The sequence below is a fragment of the Mustela putorius genome, unplaced genomic scaffold (genome assembly GCF_011764305.1).
Source record: "Mustela putorius furo isolate JIRA1106 unplaced genomic scaffold, ASM1176430v1.1 tig00000580_pilon_pilon_pilon, whole genome shotgun sequence".
NCBI lineage: Eukaryota > Metazoa > Chordata > Mammalia > Carnivora > Mustelidae > Mustela > Mustela putorius.
This window is the reverse complement of record NW_025421423.1, coordinates 2,481,801-2,504,883: the sequence shown is the minus strand read 5'-3', so window position 1 is coordinate 2,504,883 and position 23,083 is coordinate 2,481,801. Positions and strand designations below refer to the sequence as shown.

The 23,083-nt window shown below is 53.0% G+C and overlaps 1 protein-coding gene across 1 annotated transcript in view; it reads left to right on the top strand.

Moving 5' to 3' along the window:
* The window catches only part of SHB (SH2 domain containing adaptor protein B), a 135,990-nt gene that overhangs the window by 100,487 nt on the left and 12,420 nt on the right, over nucleotides 1–23,083 (top strand). The window contains exons 4-5 of the mRNA XM_004747654.2: nucleotides 3,884–4,055; nucleotides 10,320–10,439. Coding sequence (XP_004747711.1) covers nucleotides 3,884–4,055; nucleotides 10,320–10,439 — 292 coding nt within the window. The remainder of the gene's footprint in view (nucleotides 1–3,883; nucleotides 4,056–10,319; nucleotides 10,440–23,083) is intronic.

Sequence of the window (23,083 nt, the reverse complement as noted above, 5' to 3'; positions counted from 1 at the left end):
GGACTCCAGAGTGGAGTCACTTAGGCAGAGAGACTGGTAGAAGGGGGTGGGGTGGTAGTAATTTAGGCAGAAGACATGGCCTCAAAGTGGCCGTGGTGAGGTGTGAGGCTGGAAAGGCAGCGGGGGCATGGGCTTTGCTGAAGAGTTTGGGTTCCTTCTGTAGTCTGTGTTCGTGCTTCGTGCCTCTCCTCCCTCTTCTGTGCCAGGAGTTACATGGTGGGGTTTTATGTGGGCAAAAATCTCCAAATTCTAGTTTTAGTCAGAAGTGAATATATAATTCATTTGGTCTCTCTCTCTCTCTCTCCGTAGCCAATGGCAAAACTGAGCCTAGAACATCATGCTGCTTCACTGCCCACCTCAGGACCCGTAGCCCCCAGGGGCGAGGGGCCTGCTGAGCAGCCTCCCCTCCATTCCTGACAGAAAGTTAGCAGAGGGAGGGACCAGGGAAAAGTTCACACTGGTTCCATGATCCCTGATCTCCTCTTTTTTTTTTTTTTTTATAATTTTTTTTATTTTTTATAAACATATATTTTTATCTCCAGGGGTACAGGTCTGTGAATCACCAGGTTTACACACTTCACAGCACTCACCAAAACACATACCCTCCCCAATGTCCATAATACCACCCCCTTCTCCCAAACCCCCTCCCCCCAGCAACCCTCAGTTTGTTTTGTGAGATTAAGAGTCACTTATGGTTCCTGATCTCCTCTTGATGGAGCACCACACAGGGACCTTCCCTGGCTCAGGCCGTGAGTGCCAAGTCCTATTGAAGTCACCTCCTACATCCCTCCCACCATGGAGAGATTCAGCCTCCATTACCTTCCCTAAATGGTCTCCCCGGTTGCCACCCCACATCCTATCTCCATCACTAGGCAGGGACCTCTCTAAAACCCCAGCTGAGAATGCCATTCCTGATTAACCCATCCATCGGGTCAAGACCCAGCTCTTTTTAGAGGGGGCTGTGTGACTGGGCCCTTACCTGTCTACCTGATCCCAGTGTTCACCCCCACCCAAGAACATATACGCCATTTGACTAGTTGCTGTGAGGGCTGGTGGGGTTCAGCAGGAGGAGCCCTGGTGGGAGAGCCAGGATGCTGGGAAGCCAGGCAGGGGCGCACGGTGACATGTGTGCTGGGGCTGGAGCTCCGGGCTTCACCCTCTCACTGCCACTGTGTAAGCCCAGGTTATTGACCAGATAGAAGAGGGCTCCCTCAGACACCCAGCCCCAGGACCTGTTCCTTAGAAGGGTCTTATCATTGCTGTCTGTCCTTATGGTTGGGAAACAGGAAAGAACTGTAGCCCAAGAAGAGGGCGGCCCCCAGTGAGTCATCTCTCTGTCCCCACTCCACACTGCTGGTCCTGGCCTCATGGGCTGGGTCGGGGAGGGGGTCCCTAGGTTGGAGTTTGGCCTCCATCCTCCTTCCTCACAAATATTCATTACAGTTTTCTGTGAATCTTCGCCTCCTGGAGAATGCCAGCCCCATCCCTCCAGTGCTCAGGCCATAGGCCTGTAGCCTCTCGAGCCTCTCTTCCCCCATACTCCACTGCGAATGCACAGACAAGGCCTGTCGGCCTGTCCTGCCCTTCCATTCTCACTGCTACCCTATGCAGCTCACTCTCTTTCAATTAATCAACTTTTTTTAATAAATATTTTTATTTATTTATTTGACAGACGGAGATCACAAGTAGGCAGAGAAGCAGGCAGAGAGAGAGGAGGAAGCAGGCTCCCTGCTGAGCAGAGAACCTGATGCAGGGCTCAATCCCAGGATTCTGGGATCATGACCTGAGCCGAAGGCAGAGGCTTTAACCCACTGAGCCACCCAGGCGCCCCTCAATTAATCAGCTTTTTAAAGAGCAGTTGGCACTGTTGAGCAGAACGTGCAGGCAGTTCCCATCCCCCACCCCGTCCTCCCATCTCTCTTCAGCACAGTGGTCCTGTTCAGAAGTGCTAGGTCAGAACCCACCCCACCAACATCAGTGTGGCTCCCCATTTCTTGCAGAATAAAATCAAATTCCTTTGCAAGACATGGTGCCCGATGACCTGGCACTGCTTCCTCCCACTACCCTCTGTTGGATGGACTGTGTTTCTGTCACCCTAAGCATGTTCCCACCTCAGGGCCCTTGAACTTTCTCTTCCCCCTGCCTGGAATGTCCTTCCTGGTTTCATCCACAGCAGTTACGCAGCTGGAATCTCGGTTATCGTGTCTGTACCCACTCAGACTCTCAGCCTCACAGGCAGGGATTTCTGTTTTGCTCACGGCTGTTCCTCTAGCCCCAAGCTCGCCTGGCACGTGTGAAGGAGGGTTGAGGAGTGGGGCGGTGGCATGGACAGGCCACCGGCCACTACCTCATTCATGAGAATGAGCACATACCCATGGTCCAGCATGTCTAGAGCCTTCTATAGTCAGGAACCTCCCTTCCCATTGCTTTCCGTAGTGGTTAATTGAGAAGTGTCTTGGAGGGATGACAATGCTTTGCGGTCCTGATGGGTGATCTCGCTCAGAGGCTGAGACATAGAACAAGTCCATCCACATTCCACAGTCCCATAGACGGCACGCCACCACTGGCCACCACCCTCAGGGCTGGGGTTTCCTGCCACCTTCATGAATGTGAGGTTGATCGCCATTGTGGCTCGCCAGGGTAAAGGACAGCTGGCCACATCTGTGCTTGTTCTTTGGAGAAGAGATTCCTGCCATCATGTGTCCGTGGGCCTGCAGCTGGACCTGGCTTTGGGAGCCGTGTTCCCCAAGGCGTGGCCCATTCACCCAGCACTCTGTGTGCTGGGCCCTTAGGATGTCTTCTCTCTGATCTTCGAGGTTCTGTGGCAGGTAGGAAATGGAGCCTCAGAGAGGTTGAGTAGCTTAGCCAAGGCACACAGCAAATTACTGGCAAGCTTGGAAGAGGAACTCAGGTTGGTTTGGACACTTATGTGAAGTACCTAGTACTGTGTCCACATTGAGCAGAGACGATAATAAAATTAAATATTTTTTAATAACATCGATTGAGCAGCAGCTACATGCTGGGCACTCTACTAAGATCTGGGTGCCATCACGCAGGAACCCCACAAGGTGGGTACAGCCATCGCCCCTTATAGCGAAGGAAACTGAAGCCCGGAGAGATAACTTGCAAGGGGCACTTGCACTGGTCTCTAGGAATGCTTCTGGCGACTCCCAGGTTCAGCTCAGTATTTTCTTTATGGGCTATCTTTGGGGTCCTGCCCTTGAGAGGTATCCTCCCCAAGCCCGTGGAAGTGCGTGATACTCTCACAGGCCCAGGGCAGGGAGGAAGCTTGCAGCAGGCCCTGCACACTGCACTGTGCACTGCTTCAGTCTCCCCTGGCACTGGGCCCGGGACAGGGCTCCCTGCGTGGGGGGCCCATGCAGAGAGCACCGAAGGAAGAGAAGCAGATGGGGATGCAGCATGACCCTTGATTGGAGCTCTGTAGGGGCATCCCAGGAGAAAGGGGGGAGATGTGGATGGTATGCCCTGTGGGGGGTGCGAAAATGGGAGGAGGGGAGCCACTTGGAGGTAGAAAATGGGGAACAGCTGCCTCCCTAACAACTGTCCAGGGGACTGAGCCCCTGTGGGTGCCATGCCCCCCCTTTACTGGAGATAGCAGGGGGCATCCTTTGGAGCTAAGGCTCAGCTCAGTGGCCTCTGGAGGGAGACTCAACCAGCTCCTTGAGTGCATTGTCTAGCTCTGACGGCACCAGCTGTAGGAAACTCAGGCCTTTTGAACCATGTTCATTAATTGCCTGGAGCTCTTCCCTCTGTGGATCATAAACCCCCCAAGGGGAACAATCAACTGTGACCCCACGCTGCATCACCCAGTAATCCCTCGGGCTGAGCTCTGGTGACCATGCACCTTCTCTCTCCCCTACAGCCCAGTTTAACGGCAACGAGAAACGGCAGTCATCCCCCTCGCCTTCCCGGGACCGGCGGCGCCAGCTTCGAGCTCCGGGAGGGGGCTTCAAGCCCATCAAGCATGGGAGCCCTGAGTTCTGTGGGATCTTGGGAGAAAGAGTGGATCCTGCTGTCCCACTGGAAAAGCAAATGTAAGTTCTGAGGGAGCAAGGCCCAGCCTCAGTTCTAGTCACTGTTAAGGCTGAGAGAAGGTCAAGACCACCCTCCAGTCAGTCAGTGGCTGACAGAATTAGATAGAACGGAGGTTCCAGATTCCTGACCCGGGGCTTTCTCCCTCCATGCTGTATTGCCACCCTTACTTTTGACTATTATAAATTAGAATTGTTTGTTAGCTACTGTGATAGTTTTGCCTCACATCATCTTGGTATTTATTGAGCAAGCCTTTGACAGTATTTTGTTTTTGTTTTTTGTTTTTAAGATTTATTTATTTAAGGGCACCTGGGTGGCTCAGTCGTTGAGCGCCTGCCTTTAGCTCAGGTCATGATCCTAGGGTCCTGGGATCGAGCCCCACATCAGGCTCCCTGCTCAGTGGGAAGCCTGCTTCTCCCTCTTCCACTCCCCCTGCTTGTGTTCCCTCTCTCTCTGTGTCTTTCTCTGTCAAATAAATAAATAAAATCTTTTTTTTTTTTTAAGATTTATTTTATTTATTTATTTGACAGACAGAGATCACAAGTAGGCAGAGAGGCAAGCAGAGAGAGAGGAAGGGAAGCAGACTCCCCGCTGAGCAGAGAGCCCAATGCAGGCCTCGATTCCAGGACCCTGGGATCATGACCTGAGCTGAAGGCAGAGGCTTTAATCCGCTGAGCCACCCAGGTGCCCAATAAATAAAATCTTTAAAAAAAAAAGATTTAGGGGCACCTGGGTGGCTCAGTGGATTAAGCCTCTGCCTTCAGCTCAGGTCATGATCCCCGGGTCGTGGGATCGAGCTCCACATCGGGCTCTCTGCTCAGCAGGGAGCCTGCTTCTCCCTCTCCCTGTCTTCCTGCCTCTCTGCCTACTTGTGATCTCTGTCAAATATATAAATAAAATCTTTAAAAAAAGAGAGATTTATTTATTTATTTGAGAGAAGGGGAAGGACAGAGGGAGAGTCCTTTTTTTTAACTCAAAAAATTTTTTTAAGATTTTTAAAAAATTTTATTTATTTGAGAGAGAGAGAGAGAGAGACTATGAGTAGAGAGAGGCAGAGGGAGAGGGAGAAGCAGGCTCCCTGCTGAACAAAGAGCCATGGGGCTGGATCTGAGGACTTCAGGTTCATGACCTGAGCTAAAGGCAGCTGCTTACCCAGCTGAGCCACCCAGAAACCCCTGGTTTTGACACTCTTGATGTGGGTTTTCTCGGGCCCTTTCCCATGAGATTTCCCGCCTGAGTCGGTGGCCCAGTCCCATCCCTGCTGCCACTTTCCTTCCCTGCTCTTCCCCAACACTGTCAGGCCCTTTACCAGCCCTCGCTCTGATCATGGTGATCACTTCCCTTCTCACTGTGCGCAGGTCCCTGCGGAGCCCTGAAACCTTCAGTGGCTCCCCATCACTTCCAGGATACAAGTCTCGTCTCCCTAGCCTGCTGCTCACTCTGCGGATTGCCCACACACTGCTTTTTCCATTTCTCGCCATTCCATATACCTGGGCTATGGCCAGCTTCTCCAGATGCTTGATGAAGCGGATTCTGGGTCTCGTGCTGATACCTTCAGTTGTAGCATCCTCTTAACAAGCACATACTCGATAAATGGGGTTATCATCCCCATCACGTAGATGAGAAATTGGACTCAAGGAGACATAGAGCCTTGGCTAGAATGTCATAGCTCACAGGATTGGAGCTCCAGGCTTGTGACTTGAGCCCACATTCTCTCCCGCCTTACACACTCTTCTCCCCAGCCCTTCACACCCACTTGACACAGAGTAGGCCCTCCATAAAGACAGGAGATGAGCGGACAGCAAGCCAATCCCTCATGAGACAGGCCCGTGTGTGTCATGTACTATATTAATCTCCAGTGCAGGATTCTGGCCTCAGCATAGCCGGCAGCGCATCCCTCACAGGAAATGCTCCCTCGGCGAGCAGGATGCAGGGTTTTCCGAATGATGTCATTGGCTCTTGTGCCCCTTTCCAACATGTGCTGTCATGTGGGGAGGTCCTCAGCCTCCTTCATGACGCCCTGTGCCTGCTGTAGCAAGCACGTGGGGGAGCGCTCCCAGCGGGCATCTCGGCTAACCGTCTGTCACAGCTACCCAGATCCAGTGGTAGGGTCTTGTTTCTGATCACTATGTCCTTTTTAATCAACAAACAAATATGATCCAGAGATGGCTAGACCCAGCGGGCATCCTGCCCCTGTTGGAACTTAATCTCTTGAGGACAGAAGCTTCTCTGGGTCACCACTGCGTCCGTGGTGCTTTGGAATGGGACCTGCCACAATAGGTGCTGTCCAGGATATGAGTGAAGTCCCCAAAGAGCTCTCCACACTGTCTTGTCTCCCTTACATCACCCCCCATTCTCTCTCACTGAGCACAGACAGTAGTCAGCTCCCTCCTTTGGAGACACAGTCTGTTCCTGGTTTTTCCCCTGCCTCCCTGGCCACCTCTTCTGGCTCCTCACCTCAGCTTTACCTGAAGGTTGGCCTTTCGGGGGCTCGGGTTCCAGCTGCACGCTCCCCCTGGGTAGTCGCCTCAGGCTCCAGGTGGTGAGTCACCAGCGTGCCTCCACAGCCCACACCTCTCCTAGAACGCCCACCTCCTGCATCCAGCTGCTGTCTTGGCATCTGCACTTGGCTGACGAATGGGCATCTCAAATTTAGTGTATTTAAAACTGGGCTCCTGAGCTCCGGACACCCGCTCCTCCCCCAGCTTCCCCACCTCCATACATGGCGTCATATGTACCTACTTGCTCAAGCCACCAATCTGGAGTCCTCTTGCTTTCCTTTTTTTTTAACCTTACACTAGCATCTAATGCATCTGAACTAGCAACTTCTGCTAGTGTTGCATCCAGAATATAGGCCGTGCCCATCTGTTCCTCTTGTCTCAGAGCCACCTCCCATCTGGACCACTGCAAAAGGCCCCTGCCTCGTCTCCCACTGCACTTCCTTGCTGGCCCCTCTTTAGGAGAACCTGCTTGGCCTTTTATAAGACCATCGGGAACAAGTAACACATCCTCTTTTTTTTTTTTTTTTAAGATTTTATTTATTTATTTATTTGACACAGAGCACAAGTTGGGGAAGCAGCAGGCAAAGGGAGAGGGAGAAACAGGCTTTCTGATGGGGGGCTTGATCCCAGGATGCTGGGATCATAACGCCCAGATAACTGAGCCACCCAGGCACCCCAGCATCCTCTCTTTAAAACACATTGCCCTCTGCTGTGCTTAGAATGAAATCAGACTTCTTCCCTTGCTCCCAAGGCTTCAGGGAATGGGGCTCTGCCTCCCAGTCCACCCCCATCCTGCAGCACTCCCCGTGCTCCCAGAGCTGGGCCATTCTTGCTGCCTTCCTGCTCTGTGAACACCCCCTGTACATTCTGCTTCAGATGCTTTGCACTTGCTTGTTCCTCTGCAGAGAACGTGTTTTCCTCGGTTCTTTACATGATTGGCTCCTTCTCATGAAGGGGATTCTCAGGTCAAATGTCATCTCCTTGCAGGCCTCCCCTGTCTGTTCATTCTCACATAAACACTTTTCCCTGTCCTCGTCACTGCCTAGCACAAACTCAGGATTCCTGCATAGCACTTGTCACTTTCTGAAATTGTGTCCTGAATCTATTTATTGACTCTCCCTCTTCTCCGCCTCAGCCCCATGAGATCAAGGATGTTGTCAGTGGCGAGTAAATTTTGGATGAGCTAGTGGGTACTGTATAGGCTGGATGGCCGTGGTTGGGTCCTCCTAATACCCATAGTACAGGCCTAACTGGCCAGCTCTGCAAACTCCAGCACATCCTCAGACAACCTCGTGCTTAGATTCTGTTTAGTTTAGTTTAGTTTAGTGCTTAGATTCTGTTTCAGTCTAGGCAGAGCCTGCTTGGGCTCAGCAGTTGGCCTTCAGCCCCCACAGGACCACCCGGGCCCACCCTGTCTCCTGGTGGCCAGCCTCATGCCAGCCGGCCGCCCAGTGGCTGGCCCCAGCCCCCGATCATGTCCTTTGGCCCTTTTCTCCCAAACTAGCTTGAGTCTCCTTTGAATCTCGGCCCAAGTCTCTGACCTTCTCTCCAGGTGTAGTAGCTAGCAGCAGGGAAGGAGCCAGCAGCTTATCCTATTTCCCTTTCAGGCACTACCTTCAACGGGGATCCCGAGCCTCTGGAGGCCCATCTGCCGCCAACTCGTGCTCAGGGAGGGGCGGAGAGCAGGCAGCACTTTCCCTGGAGACCTCTTCTAGGCCTTTCCCTGAGGATGGCTCTGCTTCAGATGGCTGGAACTTGTTTTCCTAGTAAAACAACAAGTTTGTCAGCTTACCAGGGGTGTGTTACACGGGTAAAATTTCCCAGAAAACAGCCTTGCCAGATCTGTTAACTTTCAGTTCTAAAGTCTGTTCCATCCTTGTCTAGCTACTTCTCCAAACTCCAGTCTCATGTACCTTCTAATGTGTGCCTTCAGCCTTCACATCTCTGAAAGTGCTTTCCCTATGGGAGCCCATGCAATCCCTAATTTCATATTCCTCTTCATTTCTACATTTAGAAAGGAAGGCAGGTGTACCCTCCTCCTACCATTTCCCTTGGCGAGTGTCCCCTCCAGATGTCCAGTCCCCCGGGCTGACCTGTGAGTGATCTCCTGGGCGGTCAGCAGCTCCATCACATGCGCAGTGGGCAGGGACACTCACATCTGCTCTCCAGTCCGTGCTTTAGTGAAGCAGGTTGGGTTCTGAAGTTAACAGGTAACTGCTGTTACCTGTTCAGAATGCTGCCTTGTAGAAGGCGTACGGTGTAAGGCAATGCCCGGGTTCTCCCCGCGCAGAATGTCTTTCCCAGAACTCTCTGAGGTCCTGTCTGCAGGGCAGTCCTGGGCCGAGGCCAGGAGGCAGCAGCATCCCTGCTTATACCTGGAAATTTGAAATGTAGACTACGGGTGGGCAGCAGCCCAAATAATGATAGTTGGGGGGGTTGCCCACGGCCATCTGCAGAATTCACTCTCCTTCTACTTCTGGTGATGCTCAGAGCTGCCATTTGTTGAAACTCACCCATCCCGGGCTCTACATAAACCCTTCTATGCATCGTCCCATTTAAGTCTCACACCCTAAAATGGGGCGGGGGGGGTGACCTTAACTGGATAGAGACCTGAGATGCAATCGGGTTCTGCTGCTCGCCCCTGACTGCCCAGTTGGCAAGCGTGGGGGTGGGGGGATGTCGTCTGCGGCTCTGTAGCCATCTAGCACCTGTGGTTCTCTTCCTGGCCCTGTATCACCTATCACCACTGTCCCGCTGCCCACACGATAAGGTAAACAAAAATGCATTCTGACTCGCGTCTCGTGATCTTCACTCTTCCTCTGCAGTTCTACCTTCAGCTCTCCCAATCTGGAAGATCAGCATTCCTCTTTTGTCCTGTAGCCAGGGGCCTCTCTCAGGTTGTCTGCCATGGCATCCCTCCCTTCTGATTCTCCCACTGACCGCGTGGTACCTGGATGTGGTGATTCCGGGCTTCCCAAGGGCCTAGCCAATGCCAAATTTGCTTGCCAGAAGCACTGGTTGGCCACCCCCCACCCAGCTGCCTGCTTTCCTGAGTGATGAGCACCGCCCACTTGTCCCATAGATGTCACAGAGAGGCAACACGTGTCCCTCCTGTCAGCACCCTCTGATGGCCTCTGTGTCACTTAGATGGAGAAAACCAGGGTCCTCTCCTTGTGCACAAGGCACCCTGCCCTGGCCCTGCCCTCTGGCCTCCTGGCTCACCCCTCCCCTTGGACCCACTGCAGCCGTGCGGGCTGCCTTGCTGGTTCCCAAGCACATCAGGCACTCACTCCTGCCTCTGGCCTTTGCTGCCCCTCCCTGTGCCAGAACCGCTCTTTCCAGCTTCCTTCCCTCGTGGCTTCCTCCCTCACCTCCTTCAGGCCCACACTGAAACGTCACTGTCTCCGGAAGGCTTCCCTGGCTACTGCTTAAAATAGCAGCCCCTGCCCCGAGCTCCAAACCACACAGCCCTGCTCCGTCCCCCCTGTAGCACCTCCCATAGCACCTGTAGTAGGTAAATGCCGTGAGGGAGGTGGCCACAGGTCCGTTCCCTGTTCTCTCCCCAGGAGTGCATGTGCAGCAGACACATAATTCTGTGCTGAATTCTGAATACACGCACACACGTGCCCCTGCCTCGTGATGAGGCGGCTGGGACATGCCAGCTGCCCTCCGAGGGGGCTGAGCCTCTCTGAGGAGGAGTTCGCAAGGGTATTGGCCGTGGGGGTCAGGTCCATGCTGGGTTCTGACCCTCTCCCTTCTCCCCAGCTGGTATCACGGAGCCATCAGCAGAGGAGACGCCGAGAACCTTCTGCGGCTCTGCAAGGAGTGCAGCTACCTTGTCCGGAACAGCCAGACAAGCAAGCATGACTATTCCCTCTCCCTGAAGTAAGTACAGCCTCATTCACCCTCTCAGCCCTCGTCGGCAGCCTCCAGTGAAGCATTGCCCAGTCCTTGTGTCTGTGGCAGCAAGACTCACCACAGTGTGTCCCCCACCCCCACCCCCTGCCGCAGAAATGTGCCAGCGTGAGTTATTTCAAGCCTCAGTTTTTCAATTTGATCTTATTCTCCTGGGAGACAGAGGAGTTTTTAATGTTCTCTGCCCCAGAAGAGATGGGGCATTTTCATTTTCCTAAGATTTAATACGAAATACCCAAGAATAGCTTCTGTATCTGCTGTGAGACAGGACACGAGTGAAGCTCTGTGCATACCTCAGTCCTCTCTCAGACCTCCCAACAGTCCTTTGATGAGGAACATATTGTCCCCATTTTGCAGGTGAGGAAACTGAGGCTTATAAGAGGGATTGGCAGGCCCAAGGGACAGCGCCAGGATTCAGAACCAAATGCTTGACTGTCCCCAGCACCCTGCTGCCACTGTGGGAATAATCTTCTCCATGGGTTCCAGGCTGCTCTTCAGACAGGTCTGATTTTTATGTGGGTCACAGAGGTTTTGAGAAGCACTGGGAAAAGCCAGGAAGAATCCTGCTGGTGTTGTCATCTGTGGCAGCCTTGTAAACTGTGGGGTCTTTCTAACCCACGAAGCATCACTGTTGATAGGCAGCCCTGAAATAAGAGAGAGGTTTTTTGCTTGAGCACTTCCTCATTCTGTGCTGATACCAAATGGGAACCAACAGATGGTCTAAAACCCATTTTACAGATAGGAAAATGGAGGCCTAGAGAGAGGAGAGGTTTCCCAAGGACACAAGAGTTAGTGACAGACTGGGGTTGAAGAACCGTGGCCCTTTAGCTGGCACAGACCAGCAGAAGCAGTGAAACCCTCTGCCTGGCTTCCTCTCCTTTCTGCTCACCGTTCTTAGAGACCACGTGATAGAGAAAGGTCCTGCAGGGATGTGGCTGCCAGCTGTGTAGACAGTAGCAGCAGTGCAGCCAAGGAGGGGTAGATTGGCCTGCACTCTCCGCTCAGGACTGGACCCACCATGTCCACTGGGCTTGGCCCCGAGAGGGACCATGGCAGACACAGTGCATGGGCAGCCAACAGGCACTAGACATCTGCCTGGAGAGCAGAGGATGTGTGGAGACATGGTGGGAACCACAGATCGCTCCAGGATGATCAGGGCAGAAGGAGCAGATGTGCTTGAGGGTCCCCAGATAGGAGTTACAGGTGTGCAGATTCCAGCTCAGTGAGAACAAAAGGTTTCTAACAGTCAGAACTGATGAAGAATTAGATCCGTCCGAAGCCGCCTCAGGAGGTAGTGAGTGTCTCATTGCTGGGGATGTACAACAGGGGCTGGATGGCCCTTGGCAGGGAGAACACGGAGGGGACTTCTAACCAGCTGGGGGGGCGGGGGCACTCAGGACAAGCAGCACCTGTACTTGGATGTTCACAGACCCATTGGCTTGAAGAGTCGGTTTGTTTATCTCAGCCGGGAAGAATTCAGTACTGAACTATAGCTGGGCTGGGAGGCTGGGCTGGAAGAGAGCAAAGTTAGAGGCCAGTCATGGATGGAGGTGAGAGGGGCAGTGGGGGACAGATGCACACCTCGGGCCATGCTGCCAGAGACAGCGGGTTCTCAGGGGCTTGCAGCTCACTGCTCCGGGCAGCCCCGCCTCCTCCCTCCCTGTGCACAGTAACCTAGCAACCCAGGTGCTCTGGAGCGGTTCTCCAGAGCTTCGACTTCCCACCTCAAGGTGCAGTGTGCTGTCCGGGGCTGGGAGGAGTAGAGGAAGCAGATGACATCAGAGACAGGATTCCCACGTCACTGCCCTTCCATGCTGACCGAGGCAGCCTGCCCACCCCCTGGGCTTCCTCAGTGGGGCCCTCTCATGCTGGCACTCTAGGAGTTCTCTGTGGCTCTCTTTCCTCCTAGAATCCTGTTGTCTAGGGCCTGCTTAGAGGAGTGTGCCCAAAATGACCACCAAGGAAGGGTGCACCAAGGAAGGAGGGATGGAGCACCCCATACCCAGCCCGGCGATCCTCCGTGAGGGCCCAGGTCCCATCAGGGCAGGCCCGGCTGGACACTGGGGCTCTGTGGTTACCCCGACACAGTTCTGTCTGCAAGGGAACAGTGGCCTCCTGAGTACCCAGAATGTGTCACTGTTGAGGCAGCAGCATGGGACCATAGAAGGAACTCTCAAGGCAGTTGCAGAAGCAGCCATACCACGATACCTGTGGGATCCATGCCCGCGTGTCTGTGAAGCGTGCCCTCTGATGCAAACAGGCCGAAAATCCATCTCTGAGATGGGTCTGTAGGAGAGGATTTCCGGCACAGCTCTGAGAGTACGATTCCTTTTCATCCCAGGTGTGCACCATTCCCTGGGCAGTAGGGGTAGTAGGACTACTCTTCAGGGAGAGACGGCAATTTGAGTCTGTTTCTACAGGAACGGGCTTGGAGTCCGGGGATCAGGGATGTGTGCAAAGTAAGGGGCCAGCAGGCCATTTGGGAAGAATCCTAGAGAAATCCTGAAGAGAAGGGAGTCCCTGGGCCTGTTTGGGGGCCCTGTGATAGAATGCCCTTTTATCTCCTGGTTCAGAGAGAGTACCTTTCCCATGGGAGAATTAGTTCCTCCTTTCTGGAGACAAAGGAACTAAAAACAATAGGCAATTTTGAAGAGATTTTAAATAAAAATATATATAAAACTTAAGAGAAATAAATGAAAGTGTAGCCACCATAAATGAGAACAGATACTTATGAAATAAAAACAGGTGTATGAGTGTTGTTTTATACTCAAGCATCTCCATGTACAGACGCAGAAAAGGATTTTTGAAGACTATACATCAAGTTGTGAATAGCAGTTAACTCTGTGAATGGGTTAGGGATTTATTTATTTAGTGAAAGAGCGAGAGAGTGAGAGACTCCATGAGCAGGGCGAGGGGCAGAGGAAGAGGCAGAGAGAGAATCTCAAGCAGATTCCCACCCCCCAACTGAGTATGGAGCCTGATGTGGGGCTCAGTTCCATGATCCTGAACTGAAATCAACAGTCAGCTGCTCAGCTGACTGAGGCACCCAGGAGCCCTGGCACATTTTAATTTTAAAATGATGGGGTTGGCGCCTGGGTGGCTCAGTGGGTTGAGCCTCTACCTTCGGCTCAGGTCGTGATCTCAGGGTCCTAGGATCGAGTCCCACATCAGGCTCTCTGCTTGGCAGGGAGTCTGCTTCCTGAACCTCTCTCTCTCTCTGCCTGCCTCTCTGCCTACTTGTGATCTCTCTCTGTCAAATAAATAAATAAAATCTTAAAAAAAAAAAAAAAGATAGGGTATTGGCAGGGCCTCTGATTCAGCCTGTGTCACTAAGTATATGTCCCCACTCCGTGACCTTATGGTCTTGACAGTCATGGCACTTCTCGAAGCCTTTTCTGCACACTGAGGGGGACGGTGCACCTCTTCCAGAGGAGAACACCTCTAGCCTGACCAGTGCAGTGTAGACGTCGTCTTAATATTAGTCCCATTTCCCAGGTTGCCGCCCTGGTTTCGTTAAAGGCCATTTCCTTGGGAATTTGGTGGCTGCTAAGGATGCCTCCGCCTCTGACAGCAGGGTGTCTCTGCCTCCCTGGATTTCCCCTGTCCTTGGACTCAGCCTTCCTCTGTCTGTGGAGCACTCTTGCCAGATCTCCTGCACCTCCCAAGCCGGAGAGGAGGTGGAAGAGACTGAGGGCAGGGCCAGCAGCCTGGGCCAGAACCGTGGGTAAGAACATCTGCCACCAGGCCTGCATTGGGATGACTGCTCTGCGCCCTTGGGTGTTGGAGGTTTAGTTTTGCATGTTTTGTCTAGAGCTGTGAGATCCCAAAGGCCAGATGAGTCGTCTCATGTGGTCAGATGTCCCTTAAAGAAGCCTGGAATTGAGGAAGTGGGCTAGGCCATCCTGTGGCTGGGCAGGGCGGCCTGTTAGAGGGAGGTGAGCTGGCTTCCCAGAGTGTCCCCAGTTCACAATGAGCAGTCCAGGTGGCAGCCAGGGGGTGATAACCTGGCATTAGTCACCTCGACCACAAAGGGAATGGCCCCAGTACTGAACATCGCAGCTGCTTGGATCAAGTGCCAGCTTTGCCAGCCACCAGGGGAAGGTGTGACATCTCTCAGATCCCCAAGGCCTGTGTGCTGGGGGCAGGGTAGGACTGGCAATGTCTGTACACGGAGCTGTCGCAAGCATAGTACAGATTGACGCCGGAATTCCAGCTATGTTTTCATGTGACACTTGGGTCTTGCTGTGAGCATGTTCCAGGGTGGAGAGAGGATTTGGGGGAACCTGGCCTCAGAGCACGGCCCTCCACCTCTTCTGTCCTCACAGCAGATAGTTCTCAGAGCCTGCCGTTCCAGACACTGGGCAGGGCAGCATCTGCAGCTGAAACGAGAACCACTCAGCTCAGACCGCAGGCGCTCACAGCCTGGCGTGTTCGGCCTGTTCTTGTTACACACAGGTCTGCAGGGAGGGCCTGGGGGACTCAGAGCTGGCTCAGGGGTGGGCAGTCCCCGACACGGAGGGTTAGGTGAAGCTGCTGGTGCATTTGAGCCTTAAAGAGAGGGTAACTGGTCTCAGGCAGGGATGGCTGGGGGGATCTCAGCTGGACGGAACAGCCCAGGCAAAGCCCTTGGAATACAGAAGAGCCATTGGCGGGTCTTGTGCCTCACAAAGGAGTTGAGGCTCAGTTTTTGATGCGAGAGCCACGAAAGTGCAGCATCCACTCTGAGGGACCTGCCTTTGTGCTTAAGCCCCACTTCCTGACCCTGTCTCCCTGCATATCTGAAGCACCTTACACTTGAGAAGGCCAATGTGTCTGGCCCAGGACAGCCCTGCCAGCTGGCTAAGACAGAAGAAAGCATAGTCCTCCTTTTCATTGTAGGGTGAAGGCAGCTGAATGAACTTCCGAGGCGAGTGGAGGTCACGGACTCCCAGCCTGGTCTCTTCCCACCCCTCCCAAACACTCCTTATTACACCGGGTCAGAGGTCATCTGGAAGTGACCTTATAGACCCATCTAATCCAGCCTTTGCCTCACGGATGGGGAGACTAAAGGCCCGGAGGGGATTGGTGATTGGCCTTGGGCTACCCAGTCGGCAGTTGACCACACTGACAGGAGATGGTGACTGCTCCCCACTGTGGGGGGACAGGCCTAAACCACTAGCCATCTGCCACCAGACGCTCTCTACCCTCATGGCAATCCAAGATGGTGCCTGCACTCCCCAGCCCCTGCCTCTAGATCCCCTCCCTGGTGGACACCTCCACCTACAGAGGGGTCTTACAGAGACCCTGCCTAGCTGCTTTGGAACACTGCCCTTATCCCCTTCTCCCTACAGAGCTCCCCCACTTCCCCCTTCTCCAGCCTGACTGGGCTCCCTCTCCAGCTGCTGACAGACATGTTGGCTTTCAGAACACTCACTCCAGCCTCAGGGAAGCAAGGGGTTGAGCCTTTAGATATTGGCACGAAAAGACTACCCTCTAACAGCTTCCTGTCTGGAAAGGCAGGCAGTGGGGAAAGGGAGGAAAAGTCTTGAAAAATCTCATTAAAAGGGTTCTTCAGGCACTTTGGACGACGAATGACTTTTTGCAAGTTCCAGTTTGATGAGTTTTTGCAAAGGAATCTGGACAAGATGAGGAAAATAGGACTTCAAAGACAAGGGTTTGCAGCTAGTGGGGGCAGGGAGGCAGGGTGAGTGCCAGGGCTCCCCTCCCCAGATGCAGGGCAGGCTGAGCCTGCTTTGGGCCCATCCCTGGGAGCGGGCAGACTGAGTGGTAATTAAAGGCCTCAAGCAGGGCAGGGGGACGGGCCACGCCCAGGTGGCTCAGTGGGTTAAGTGTCTAATTCTTTTTTTTTTTTTTAAGATTTATTTATTTATTTGACAGACAGAGATCACAAGTAGTCAGAGAGAGAAGGGGGGAAGCAGGCTTCCTGCCGAGAAGAGAGCCCGATGTGGGACTCGATCCCAGGATCCTGGGATCATGACCTGAGCTGAAGACAGAGGCTTAACCCACTGAGCCTCCCAGGCACCCCTAAGTGTCCAATTCCTAATTTTAGCTTAGGTCATGATCTCAGGACCAGGAGATCAAGCCCCGCATCAGACTCCATGCTCGGCGTGGAGCCTGCTTAAGATTCTCTCTCTCCCTCTCCCACTGGGTCCCTGTCCCCCATTCTCTCACCACCCCCACAAGGGTTGGGGGAAGTCCTTGCAGGGATGCCCATACTCCTTTGACAAGAGCCCAGGCCTAGCTTTCTTTAGGCAGTGAGAACCCCAACCCCTGTGGGAGACATGGCCCCAAGAAACCCTCACAAAGGGTCCTTCAGCTTTCAAATCCCCAAAGGCAAACTGCACAGCACCTTTGCAGATGTGGCCCAGATTCTGACCTCAGGAGATGCTTCTGGGGTCTGGCCTATTTCCCTCAGGTTGCAGCTCAGTCTTGGTCATTCAGGAGCCTTCCCCACCTCCCCCACCTTCACCCAACAAGTTCTGCCCCATTAAGTACCCTTTCTGTCCTGGATTCCAGCCCTCCAGGAGTTCACAGTCCAAGGGAAGAGGATATGTACACCAGAACCCATATACTCATACATTTGCGGAACTGCTGAAGGGTTACCCAAGACAGAAAGGTCTCGGGGTTGTGAAAGAGGCAAAGCACCTGAAGACGGGGTGTTTGGAGGGTGAGCAGGTCAACTTATAGACAGGGCAGACTTGTGCAAGAACAACAAATAACACTTCCGCAGGAGCTGAAGAAAGACATGGCCCTAGTCTCCAGGCTGAGGAATGGAGGCCCTCTCCTCTGAGGTCGCAGGTCTCCCTGAAGGTTTTGAGCAAGGTGCAGTCATGTCCTCAGAGGTATATTCTAGAACCTTTAGTGAACCAGGGTGCACCATGAGTATTATCAAGGGAAAACCACCGCTTCTGCCTCCCTTGGCCCTCCCAAGCTCCCCTTTCCTTCCACATGCCCACAAACATGCCACTCAAGCTAGCACAGTCCAAGAGCCTAGGAGGCAGGCAGTCTGTGGGCAGGCATCAGGGGGGATGCAGGGCAGCCCCGTTTAAGCTGTGAAGGGAAGAACATGGGCTCTGCAGTCAGAGATGACCTGAGTTTGAATCCTGGCTCCATCTTTTACCTTGCTAGGCACAGTGACTTTACTTTCCTGATCACTGCCTGGAAAACTGTGGAAGCCACTCTCATAAAGCCATTGTAAGAAGTAATGTGGCTCCGCAGGTTGGCCGGACGCATGGCCCCCAGCAGATAGGTGCTGAGTGTAATGCAGGTTTCCCAGAACTTTTAGACACTGGAGACAGCAGACTGGACAGAGCGCTGGACTGCCAGGTCAGAAGCCCTGGGGGCGAGACCTGGCTGTATCTGCTCCTGGGTTCTTGGGCAGTTGTCTGCCTCCCGCATCCACAGAGTGAAGGTCTGTGGTTCGAGTAGTCCATTTGCTCCCAGGTTACGGGCTTCACACAGTTAGGGTGAGGTGCCTTTCCCCTACGTTCCAAGGATGGTGGGAAGACCAGGGCCCCATCTCCTCCTCCAAGCAGGGGAGGAGGCAGCAGCAGGACCATTTATCAAGAAAATGCCTCCTGCTCTGATTGCTTAGGGACACCCATCTGGTTCCTGCTCGAAGCTGCAGGTCTGCGCTGCCTGCCAGGACAGCCAGTCTCCGCCGACAAACGCTTCCTGGGGCTCCAGCGGTGGGTGGTGGGTGTAGCCCGGCCCGGAGGAGCAGATGGGTTGCATTCCAGGGGTGCTGGGGGCGCGTTACTGGTAGAGTTGTTTTACTTCTTCTTTCCCTTCATTGATTTATACAGTAAAGGAGAGAGTTTTCAAACAGTAGGCATGTCTGGGTCTGGGCAGGCAGGCAAGTGATTAATCTTAGTTTGCTGCTGCTGACAGCCAGGAGCAAGAAATAATAAAGGTTTGCAGGGTGAGGAGGGGGTGGGGGGTGAGGAAAGGCTGCTCCCTCCTTGGACTTCACTTCCCTCTACCATGGACGCACCCCCTTGTTGGATCAACATTGAGGCTCCAAATACTGCAGGGTAACTGCCTGCTCCCAAGGGCGGGCCCCAGAACAGTCCCTCCAGCAGTGGCCCTTTTCCCAGCCATGCCCCTGAGGGCAAGGCCTAAAGGAAAGCAGGGTTGTGCACCCAGAGGACTGCCTAGCTGTAATGAGAGGGTCCCTCTGACTCCGTACTCTCCGAACTGCCAGGTGGGTGTGAGGGCTGGAGGAGGAGGGGCCTACAGAAGAAAGAGGTGGTCAGGCAGACAGGGACCCCAGGAGGTGCTGAGGGGGTCTTTGACATGGTCCAAGGAAGATTCAGGCCCTGCGGGTAGGTAAGCAGGGTAAGGCCCTACCCATGCTGGGAAAACAGCAGCCCAGGAGAAAAAGCTTCCCACTTTTCAGTCCACAGTTAGTAATACATCCTATCACCAGCATCCTCTCCTGCCCCCACGAGAGGCAGCTTTGTGCAGCAGAAGACACAGGCTCTTAAACACCAGCTCTGCCTCCTCTTCTTCTTTCTTTCCTTTTCCTTTCTTTCCTTTTCTTTTTTCTTTTCTTTTCTTTCTTTTTTTCAGCAAGCCCCATACCCAGTGCAGAACCCAGCGGGGGGCTTGAACTCATGACCCTGAGATTAAGACATGAGCTGAGATCAGGGGTCAGACGCTTAACCGACTGAGGCACCCAGGTACCCCACCAGCTCTGCCTCTTAATAGCAAGGTGGTCTTGGGCATAAGGGGCTTAACATATCTGAGCCTCAGTTTCCTCATCTGTAAAACGGGTTTTACAGTTACAGTAATGAAAAGATAGTATGCGTGAGATGCTTAGCATGTGCCTAGCATGTAGTTTAAGTGCTCAGTGAGTGAGTGAGTGGTAACTCACGGTCTCTGTTATAGACTTTGGAGAGCTATAGGTTGTTGAGGAAAGAGCTCAGTGTGGTTCAAAGCTTGTGTGTTATCTGGGTCTGGCCTAGAAGTCTCTGTCTACACCCATATCCATTCCCCTTTATTAAGGTGGGACTTTATGCAGGCAGCAACTCAAAACCCTGCATTGCTGTGACTGAGACTTCAAATCACACAGAGCTAGAGTCAAAGCCTGGCTGTGTGACCTTGGGTAAGTCACTTAACCTCTCTGCTCTCCTAGCTGAAGAGGATGAGCATCTCAATGAGCATTTCCTCATTTTCTCATGGGGAGGCATTTTTGTGGCAAGCCAGGACAGCAGCTCTGATACACTGAGTACACCAAGCAGAAACCCTGGGATTTAGGGAACAGAGATTTTCATTTTTTTTTTTTTTAAAGATTTTATTTATTTACTTGAGAGAGACAGTGAGAGAGAGCATGAACGAGGAGAAGGTCAGAGAGAGAAGCAGACTCCCCATGGAGCTGGGAGTCCGATGCGGGACCCGATCCCGGGACTCCAGGATCATGACCTGAGCTGAAGGCAGTCGTCCAACCAACTGAGCCACCCAGGCGTCCCCAGAGATTTTCTTTTTAACTTAGATTTATTTATTTATTTTTGACTGTGGGGCGGCAGGGCCAAATCCCAAGCAGACTCCCCCACCACCCCCCTGAGCTGAGCTTGCAGGTCCACGAGGGCTGATCTCACAATCTCTTGACCCCAAGGCCACGAGCCAAAATCAAGAGTCGGATACTCAACTGACTGAACCACCCAGGTGCCCCAAGAAGATCTTTTAAATCACTGATGCCCTGTACGGGTGGAGCAGCTGGAGCCCAGAGAGGGGAAGGAGTTGCCCACCTCCTGGCTTCCCAGCCAGGCCCTATTTTCTGGCAGCATCTGAGTCAGGCTGAGGCAGGGGCAGCAGGGACAGGGCTGGAGTTGGAGGAGGTCTGTGTGTTTGCTTTCACTACGTGGAGGATTCCACTTCTTTTCCGGGCTGATGGAGGGAAAATGAACTTTCTGCTCAATTAGCGTGCAGTGTGGTTTCTCCTTCTAGAAGATTTAAAGGACATGCCACAGTTAGGGGCTCTTGCTCCTAACAGAGACTCCTCAAACGCTTCTTACAGGGGATGAACTGACAACAGTGAGCCTCAGTGCTGAGTGAGTGAAGGAAGAGCTAGGCTTTCATGCATTCCAGTGCCCTCTTTCTGCCCTTTGGGGAATGCCTTTGTTTCTCTGAGCAGAAACGCCCCCAACCCTTCCACTCCAGCTGGGCCCCAGGACCATCACCAAAGTTTCTGAGCAGGACCTGGGCCACAAACCCATTGCCAGGCACTGCCTGGTATCTTCCCCAGGGCGATGTGTAGACTGGCCAGAGGCTCCTTCCCTCAGCGTGGGAATCTAAAAATATTGGAGGGTAGTTTTCTGGCTCTGAAGTGACAATGTCAAGATACGTGACCCAATGGCAGAATCCACTTTCTTCTCTGGGTCCGCTCAAGCAGCAGAGAAGCTGGGGGCATCTGGGGGATTTGCTGGCAGAGAGGGAAGTTGAGGGCAGCTCACAAGGGACAACAGTGGCGTCTGTAGCTGGCAAGAGAGGTTTTCAGAAGCCCTGTCCAACCATGGGTGTGTCTGGAAGGGATCAGGGGTGCAGGCTGGCTGCTGGGAGTGCTGCAGTAAAGGACTAGGGCAGTGGGGTGGGGGCGGGGAGCACATGGCGTGGTGGAACTGATGAGGGTGAGAAGGAGGGAGGAGTCAGAACCCCATCTGGATTTCTGAGCAGTGATATCGCCAGCTGCAGCATGGACTTGGAATGGTCAGTTTCAGAAAGACCCGGGAAAACACGCTTTCCCTAAGTCAGCTGACCTTTTTCCACTGCTGCCGAGAGATCAGAGATGACAGGCATCTACATCACAAAGCCAACCCATTCTCCAGCACACCCCCTGGCCTGCTGGTGCCAAGGAAGCCCGCTGACAGACTGGGTGTCCCTGCCTAGCCACGCATGCATTTTTTGCTCCCCTGAGAGCTCCATGGTCCCTTGAGCCTCTGAGCCACCCCGATTACATTTCCAGCTGGTTTTTAATTATCTCCTATCAGCCCGCATAAATCTGCCTGTGTGGCTCGCCCTCCAGGGGAGGCATTCCAACTGCCCGTCCGTGGCAAGGAAACCTCTCATGCCCCAGGACGGCTTCTCCTCTGAGGCACTGGGTGGTCTCTCCAAATGAGAAAAACATTTCTTTCTAATCACATTTCTAACATCTTGTTAATATGACTTGTTTAATAATATTTTTGCAAAAGCCATCTGGGAAAGGCTTGGTTGGGGACTTGGGGAGGGCATATGGGTGCTGCAGGGACTGGCCATGGTGACAGACACAGATCTCGGCTCTGCCATCAGCAAGGGGCAGCAGCACAGAGAAGGATGCAGTGGGGTCAGAGAGGGGCAGGCAGAGGACGGGGCCTGAATCCCACCACTTCCCCCTGTACGAGGGTCACCCAGCAGGTGGCTTCACAGTGGGAGGAAGGAAGGCTGTGCTGCTGCAGGTGGGTTTGTTTGCAGAGTTTCTGTGCTTGCCCCAGGACAGGGCTGTGGTCTTAATTTGCTTCTAGCTAGGTCAGGGCCGCTGGAGGAAATATGATTAGCCCCCACCTAGAGGCATTTGGCCTGGCTTAAAACAGATAGCTTTGTACCATAAAATTCCAAGAGTCAGTGTGGCTGGCTATTCCCTAGACCTTCAGACCCTTAAAAAAATCAGAAGGGTCTTGAGTCATCTGGGTCAAGACCCTGGCTTGGGGATGGGAGAACCAGACCCAGGAAGGGAAAAAGACACCCCTGGTATCCCGTGACAGGTCACTGGCAGAGCCCAGGCACTGTCACGTCTGAGGCCCATGGCGCCGCTGTAGTTTCTTCTCCCATTTTCTGCATCAGCGTTCTTGGTATTTGAGGCAGATTTATAAAATCAGGTGTCAGATTTTATAGCTCTTGTCTTTGCTCCCACGGTTCAAATGCTAAAACTATAAAAATGATTGCTGTTTGTGAGTGTGTGTGCGCCTAGTGTCACACGCACACACGTATTTCCACTTTGCTGAGGTGGATGCCTCCCCACTCCTGTTCTTGGTGCCTCAGACCTTTTCCTAGACGGCTTCCCTAGTGAGCAGCCACCTTCTCGTTTCCAGCCAGGGCTGATTTCTGCCACTTTTAGTGTCTTGTTCTTTATATATATATATATATATATATATATATATATATATATATATGTATGTATAAGATTACTTCACCCAGGAGAAATATCAGAAACAATTGGTTTGGCAAAGCCAGCTTATTAGAAATGCTTTAATTGGAACTTTTTTTTTCCTCCCTATTTTCTTTTTGAATATCCACACACTGCTCATGGTTCCAGGCAGCATGGGAACCAGCCTGCCACCTTCTCATCGGACTTTGAGGGCAGGGCCAACAAACAGATCATCAGTGTGGCTGTCACCGCTATGATCGCACTGTGTGCCAGGCCTTTAACTGGGCAGGGTGACGGAGGCCCATGAGACTCTCAGATGGTAGTCTGGATAAGGGAACAAACAGGTAGGTATGATATAAGGAGATGTGGCAGAGAATAGGTGAAGGAGGAAGAAAGTTAAGTTTGACCAGCGGCATCTGGGAAGCCTTCCTAGAGAAGCTGGCATTGGATCAGAGCTGTGGAAGATGATAATTTATTGAGAAGTAACAGCAAG